The following is an 8351-nucleotide window of genomic DNA, read 5'->3' on the forward strand; positions in this document are numbered from 1 at the left end:
TCTTTTTCTGCATCAGACCTTCCAAAGTTGAGAATAATTTTGAATTTTTGCTCTGTTCGTACATATGTCGCGCAGAAACTATTGGTTCTGGACAACGAAGACTTACATAACCGTGTCTCTTTTTAAGTGGTTGCCACCACTTTTCAAATTTAATTTATGTTTTTTTGCCAACTTAGTAGCATGTTTTTTTTCTTCCCCAAAACCTTTTTCTATTTGGGCACGATTGTCAGCATGATCAATAAGTTTTACTCCAAGATCAACTAGAATTGGTTTTTCACCTGGTCATAAAAATGCAATGTATCAAAATTTTATCACACTTAGTTATTATTCATGTCTTATGAATTATAACTAAGTGTGAGAAAACCTTGTTTTAAAACTTTAGAAAAAATATTTTAATTAAATACTTTTATTACAACTATTGTTTACTTGATACTATTTATTGGCCACAACCAGTAAGTGGATTATATAACGCTCAAGAAAGGTTTGATTTAAATCAGTTAAAACATTATTTGCGAAACAATAGTTGAAACATACGAAATGAGATAAGTTTCAAAAGGTTGATTTTATTTTTGTTTAAAAAAAACTGTCGCAAATACTCGCTACGCTTAAAAAAAAAATGATTACAAAGTTAGAATTTACTATAACAAAGCATAAAATTCTTACTTTTATTTTGATGTTTTTTGCAGTGTTTTACTGACTGAAACTTTCCCGAAATGGCGTTATTTACATATTTTTTATAAAGACATCGAGTTTAAATATTTCTGTAACACAACTAGCGCCACTGCTTTCTGAGGAGAAAGGTTCAAAGAGTGGTCAGTATATGCTTAATGGATAGCAATTGGCGAAGTTACTCTAATTTTGAAAAAAGAAGATAAAGAATAACTCTTAGCGAAATAGCCCAAATAAAAAATTGGCACAAACTTTTGAGGAAAAATTTCTAAATATAAAGAATTTAAGTTTGTAATACGAAACACCTATCAAGCTTTACAATGGAAAGGCATAGCATAAAAATCGATTACTTCATGTTTTTAAACCATCAATACAATTTTTAAATACAATTTAAAAAGGCACAGCATAAAAATCGATTACTTCATGTTTTTAAACCATCAATACAATTTTTAAATACAATTTCTAAATAACTGTTGAAAAAGAATATTATAGTTTTAGAAAATTTACAATCCATCGTCGTTTTTTTTGTTGATTTAATAGATAATGTATTCTCGTGTTAAAATAAAAAAAGAAAGAAAAACCCACTAGATATTTCGTTATTTTGCAGATGCATGCATTAAACATGAATTAACAATTATAAAATATTTTATTAAACTGATTTTATAAATAATTTTTCTTTTTTTGTTTGTACAACGAATACTTGCGTAACTAAATTGCTCAATCATAATGCTACTGTAATATATTCTTTATAGAATTTTTCTAATAAACACATTTTAATAAAATAATAGGATTTACAAAAATAAGTAAAAAAAAATCCCTCAAAAAAATATATTAAAAAATAAATGCAATAGATAAAAACTTAAATAACACAACCATAGAAATGCATGAAATTTTAGACGATTGAAGAAATAATTTGTTATTAATTTGAAAAATGTTATCTTGTAATCATTAATAAAGATGAATCTAAAAGATGCTTGGGGGAGGGAGGAGGAAGGGGGAAGGGTAAGAGGTAGGGAAAAGGAAAAACACTCCAAAAAACGCTAATTTTTCGGAGTTTTTTTGAATTGTCTAAAATATATATTCTCCAACTTTTAAAGATTGCCAACGTTAATTTTATAGAGCTCTTTAAGCTATACTCCGAGCCGTAATATTGTAATTATCGACACAGTAATTGTTATGTCGTAATCGTCGACACAGTAATTATGATCCGAAAAATCATAAAAACTTTCTTAATTATCGAACAAAACATCTTGTTCTTCAATAAGTAATTGGACTATGCGTTTCTGAAAGTATATATTTCCTACTGCCATGAGAGCTAAGTGATCTGGAGGACGCATTAATGTCGGGCCAAATACAATTCCAAGATTTTCTGATGACATCAAATTTTTATCTTTATATTTTGACAACCTTGAAGAAAAAAAAAATTATGTAAAAAATGCAAACTAATTAAAAAATGCACAACTACAACTAATAAGTATAAAAATATCAAATAATAAAAGAATATTTTGTAATTATGAGAACGTTATTACATATGAAACTATTTTATTTTTACACACTTTTCAAAGCCTTTTTGCCTCTTTTTATCACATTTATGCATGATTCTTTTATATCATTTATAATATATATTTATAATTTTATACAAAAGTTTTACTAATAATTATTTTATAAATTTGATAAAGCTAAAAATTCATCAACTTCACAACCGCTATAAATAATGGCGTTGTACTAAAGTATAACTTCTAGCATCAATATTTTTTTTGGCAAATGTTGTTATTAGTTAATTAATTATAATTTAAATTTAAATTTAATAATTAATTATAATTTAAATTTAAATTTAATAATTAATTATAATTTAATTAATTTATAAAATAATGCTATATTTAAATAACAATGTGAAGTTAAATAATAATGTTATAATTAGATAATAATGCTATTAATTACAACTTAATTAAATAATAAGATCTCATAAAATAGCTAAATATGTCTTAATGATGATATCTTAGTAAAATGACTTCATATTTCAAAATACAATAGTTGCTATTAGGTTGGTGAATTAAAAAAAAAAAATTCTCATTTTTAAAAAAATTGCTAAATGTCAGAATTGTTTGAATTTAATTAATGCTTGGAAATTTAAGGGTATGTGAAAATTTGAGGGTGGGCAAATTTTTGAGGGTAGGTGAGAACCCCATAGACTTACTCCACAAATGATTCATTATACACTTTCTAATAATTTAATAAAAATGTAAGCAGATTACCGTTGCAAATGTCTGCACAAATATTTCAATGTTTCGTAATGAGCTGGAGGCAGTTCTTTTATAGCACTACTCAATGATTTAATTTGTTCAAACGCATCTTCTTGCTCTGAAAAAGTTTGAAACTCAAAATTAATATATTAAAAAATTTTGAAAATAATGCACTAAAAATGAACTTTCTAAAGAAAAAACTACTCACTAATTGCGTCAATAAACTTATCATAAAGATCAAACGTTATTATCGGTATCGGTAACATACGAAGATATAGTTTTAGCAAACCACATAAAACATTGACATCTTTTACTCCATTTTGAGTTATATCTGGTAAAACGCCATCTAAATCAATGCTTAAAATTCTAAAAAAGCATTTCAGTAAGAAAACTTCACTTATAAATACAATATTACTAAAATTATGATATAAAGATATGATAAATACAATATTACTAAAATTATGAATAAAGATATGATCTTATCATAAATAGAAACTATGATGTACAACATCATAGTTTATCACAACTATCGCGACAAACAAGATCATCACCGTCATTAATAATCAAAAGTCAAACTTTATTAAGTGTTAAATAGCTAGGAAGATTTTTATTTTTTTCATTTTATCTACAAAATTTTTAAAACTTTTATAAAGATAACTTTTATGAAAAGGTTTTTATCAGTAAAGCTTCCCTAACGATAGAAACCAAAAGTATAAAACTAAACTTTTTTTTAGAATAACAATTTTAATATAAATACGCATCATAATTTTTCAATAAAATATTGTGTATGAAACATGCTTAAATTTATTATGTTAACATGATGTAACAATATGCCAGTAATCAGGGATTATTATTAATAAGATGTAAAAATATGCCAGTAATAAAGGATCTTTAATATAATTTTTCTATACTTTGAATTTATGAACGTGAAATTCATTGAAAATTTAAAATTTGATTAAAAAATCATTTGAAAGTTAAAGCTAAAATAAAGAGGGAAATATTGAATTTTAAAATAAAGGGGAAAATATTGAACTTTGAAATAAAGAGGGAAATATTGAATTTTAAAAGTTGCATAATAATGGTAATAAACTAATTGATAAAATTTAAAACAAAAACGATTTTTTTTGTTATTTGAATTTTAATAGCGTTATAAATATGGATTTTAACTTCAATAATTATGATTTTTATGTCCTCATTTGACGAAAGTATGAGCATTCAAAAATTTAACATTTTCATTGTCTGAAAGTCTACATGGCTACAACTCTACTTTATGTCTCATTCTACCAAACAACATTTGTTATGACCAACAACATTAGCTAATGTCTTACTCTACCAACAACATTTGTCTTGATAAACCAAAAGACATCTCATATCATTTTTCATTAATAAGCAGTAAAAAGAGTAACAAAACAAAACTGTTTAAAAGCTAAAAAGGATCAAATGACAACTCCAACGGTAATAGTCACTTCACCAGTCAATACAAATACAACTTTAGTGACAAGAATTACTTAGAGACCTATCAAAGCTCTTTCATTTTTCTTTTAAAGCTAAAACAATAAATAATTTTCAGTTATTGACTGGATATTTTTTTCAGGTTTAATTGTAAATGTCGAAAAATGGTATTAAGATAAACACCATACTGATAAAAAAACAAACAATTTTTTTATCAAATTTCTTATTTTGTTTTTTTTTTAAAAAAAAAATAAAAAAAAAATAGAGATTTTGCATTAAATTTTAGGGATTTTTTACTTTTTAAAAACAAAAATTTTAAACAAAATAATTTTAAAAATTTATGTCAATGTCTTGCATTCAAGGCAATCTTGCATTTCAACTAACTGTTTTTATCAACTATAGCTCTTTTCAAGGCATTATGTTTTGATGATATTGCCATACTGTTGTTTTTCTCAGCCTCAAATGCAAACATATCAGCATATATTTTAAGTTCATTATTTTTCTAAAACGATAACGATTTCTTTTTCATTCTTCTTGTCCAATTTCAATTTAGATTTGTGAAAATAGCAATTTTTGATAACTTTGACAAGAGAAACTGATGAAAAAATAAATCCTCCATTTCAAGGTTTTCATCAAGATGCATTTTGTTTTCATTTAATGGTAGCCTGAAATATAAAAAAAAAGAATTTGTGCAACAGACCAAGAAGATGGTGAGAATTTGAAAACTTCCAAAGAAGTCCAACCAAACCTTGAATTTTTCAAATTCATCAAAAAGTTCTGTATAAGGTTTAACAATATCTAAAAAAAAACAAAAAAAAATCTTGTTTAGCATTGAAGCAATGAGTTTTTTAAGATAAAGATTTATTTTGAGAAGGTTAAAAATAACTTTAGGAGACATTCATGAAATTCTTCAACTAAAAATATTCTTCATAATAAAAAATGACAGCATAAACCATTTATTACGTCTTCCAGTAATTTGCATAAAAAGAGCAATATTAGATTGTGATTTTGAAAAGTGATTAAGAATGCATTCAATTGCAATTTGCTTTAAATGAATTGAAGTTTCAGTGGAATAATCTACAGATTTAGCATAGCAATCTAGTGTTTTTTTAATAATAATAATAAAACTTTAATAATCTTGGAACAAATCATTTTGGCACATTCGACAACACTATCATTTTTTAATCTATTGGTTTGCTCTTGTTTTTGTCAAAAATTCATTAGTATGCACTTGTTGTTGTGAAAAATCCATTGGTGTGTAATTGTTATTATCAAATATCCATTGGTGTGCACATTAATTAAAGGTAAATCATGGCTCCTCAGTAAAGCAATAACTTGTGCTAATGCAAAAATTGTCTTTTTATTACTGTTTAAATGAATTTGAAAATAAGTGATCTGAAATAATATTTTAACAATTTGCAATAAATTGCAGCCTATGAAATTACTAAAAAAAATTTTTTTAATAACTTCATAGGCTTGATTTTGCAACCTATGAAATTATTAAAAAATTTTTTTAAATAATTTCATAGACTGCAAAATCAAGTAATGCTGTGCAACAACCATTTTTCAAACTTATTTCATTTAAATATTTTTGGGACTTGTTTGTAGCTAATTGCTGATTGTGTAAATAACTAAATTCTAACCATAGTTTTCCTTTGCTTAATAGAGATTTCTTCACTGTTAATAATATAAAAAAAATCTAAACCAAGAAATACCTTTAAAACACCTACTCTAGAATAAATCTTTTTTTACTCAGACATAGTAAAACATGTCTTGGTATTCGGTATGTCCAAATCTTATCATTACTTTTATCAATTTTATAATTTTTCAAGACTTCTCCACTTTTTGTTTTATTTTAGTTTCTCTGTCGCTGTATACATTAGCAAGGTTTTTGTATTTTCTAGTGAATGCATAATTGGTACATATATATATATATATATATATATATATATATATATATATATATATATATATATATATATATATATATATTTATATATATATATATTTATATATATTATATATATATATATATATATATATATATATATATATATATATATATATATATATATATATATATATATATATATATATATATATATATATGTATATATATATATGTATATGCAAAGATTATTATTGTATCGTTGTTGACCCTTTTTTTAAATTATCTGTCAATTTATAAGAAAGCTGCAAGCTCAATATCTGAACCGTAAACCAATAAATGGCCTCAGAAATAAAACATGCACAAGACACACACCATAGTATTTAAATTTAAAAAACACTTTTAACGAATAAGTAAGTTTCAATAGTTCTTTGTTATCTCTTCTGGGAAAAATGTTTCCACTAAATGCCATATTGCAAAATAGTACAGTTTCCATGATTAGAGTTTCCAAGAAAGTGTATCAATGGATTGGGTACTGTATTTTACAAACTTTGAGGAGTCAATGCAACCTTTAGCATCATTCCAAATTATCCTCTGTATCTTCTAAAAACCCTTTTAGTACCATAATTTAAGACTAATAATTTACTCATGCAATTGCTCATGCTCATTTACTCATGTAACATGCTCATGAACTTATTTTGAAAAGCAGCTACTACAACACTCTGAGCAGAAACACAAAAACAAAAAACAAAATGTTCTGTTTTTTTTTCTCACTAAATACTCACACGCAACCAATCTCCTCATACAAAATGTCTTATAAAAAGTGATAAAAATTTAACCAAAGATCTGATAAAAATAATTTTATATATTTTAGATACATTTTGAGATTTTCCCAGATTTTTTGTTTTTACTAGTCACTTAACTAGAATGTTAGTATTAAGTGCACAGCAAGCAGTTTTAGAGATTTTACAATCAGAAAAAAACAACTTAATGATTTAAAGACTACAAGAAATCATATACCACTGTAAAAAATACATTTAAAAAACTATGTTTTAAAAATGTTGTGTGGAATGTCAGAAATCACTGGAGAAGATTGTTTCAACCATAGAACTAACTTTGGTCAACAGTAGTGAATTGTATAGGTATTTGGTCAACAGTAGTGAATTGTATAGGTATTTGGTCAACAGTAGTGAATTGTATAGGTATTTGGTCAACAGTAGTGAATTGCATAGGTATTTGGTCTCAGTAGTGAATTGTATAGGTATTTGGTCAACAGTAGTGAATTGTATAGGTATTTGGTCAACAGTAGTGAATTGTATAGGTATTTGGTCAACAGTAGTGAATTGTATAGGTATTTGGTCAACAGTAGTGAATTGTATAGGTATTTGGTCAACAGTAGTGAATTGCATAGGTATTTGGTCTCAGTAGTGAATTGTATAGGTATTTGGTCAACAGTAGTGAATTGTATAGGTATTTGGTCAACAGTAGTGAATTGTATAGGTATTTGGTCAACAGTAGTGAATTGTATAGGTATTTGGTCAACAGTAGTGAATTGTATAGGTATTTGGTCAACAGTAGTGAATTGCATAGGTATTTGGTCTCAGTAGTGAATTGTATAGGTATTTGGTCAACAGTAGTGAATTGTATAGGTATTTGGTCAACAGTAGTGAATTGTATAGGTATTTGGTCAACAGTAGTGAATTGTATAGGTATTCAAAAAACTGCAACAATAACTAATAAAATTGATGTTCTGTTTCAACACATAATAAAAATCAAGAACTTTTATGTCACAGTGAAAAAATGTACAGAAGATAAAAACTTATATTGTCTTTGTCCTACTTGTTGGACTTTAGAAAATCTAAAATTGATAATATACTCGTGCAATAAAGTGAGATAATCTCTTGAAGATTGAATCTCTTTGAAGAGCCTGACCACTATTAAATGTGAGAAAATTCTTTGAAGAGCCTGACCACTATTAAATGTGAGAAAAGTCTAAATCAAAGATGTTTGTACAGTTTACTTATGCATAGATTTTGTAAACAATACTTTTTGCAAATGTGTTAAATAAATCTGTTGCATTAAAAATATCAAAATATTTA

General features: G+C 25.6%; 1 protein-coding gene across 3 annotated transcripts in view; it reads right to left on the bottom strand.

The window, feature by feature from the left end:
- Window positions 1-1393: 1393 nt before the first annotated feature.
- LOC100212250 (N-chimaerin) overlaps window positions 1394-8351 on the bottom strand; it is a 45290-nt gene continuing 38332 nt past the window's right edge. For all 3 annotated transcript variants that reach the window (XM_065810841.1, XM_065810840.1, XM_065810838.1), the window contains 3 exons: window positions 3121-3258; window positions 2925-3030; window positions 1394-2076 (listed from right to left, as the gene is read on the bottom strand). In XM_065810841.1, coding sequence (XP_065666913.1) covers window positions 1899-2076; window positions 2925-3030; window positions 3121-3258 — 422 coding nt within the window. In that variant the 3' untranslated portion in view covers window positions 1394-1898. The remainder of the gene's footprint in view (window positions 2077-2924; window positions 3031-3120; window positions 3259-8351) is intronic.

Source organism: Hydra vulgaris, chromosome 11 (assembly GCF_038396675.1).
Source record: "Hydra vulgaris chromosome 11, alternate assembly HydraT2T_AEP".
In the NCBI taxonomy this organism is placed as follows: domain Eukaryota; kingdom Metazoa; phylum Cnidaria; class Hydrozoa; order Anthoathecata; family Hydridae; genus Hydra; species Hydra vulgaris.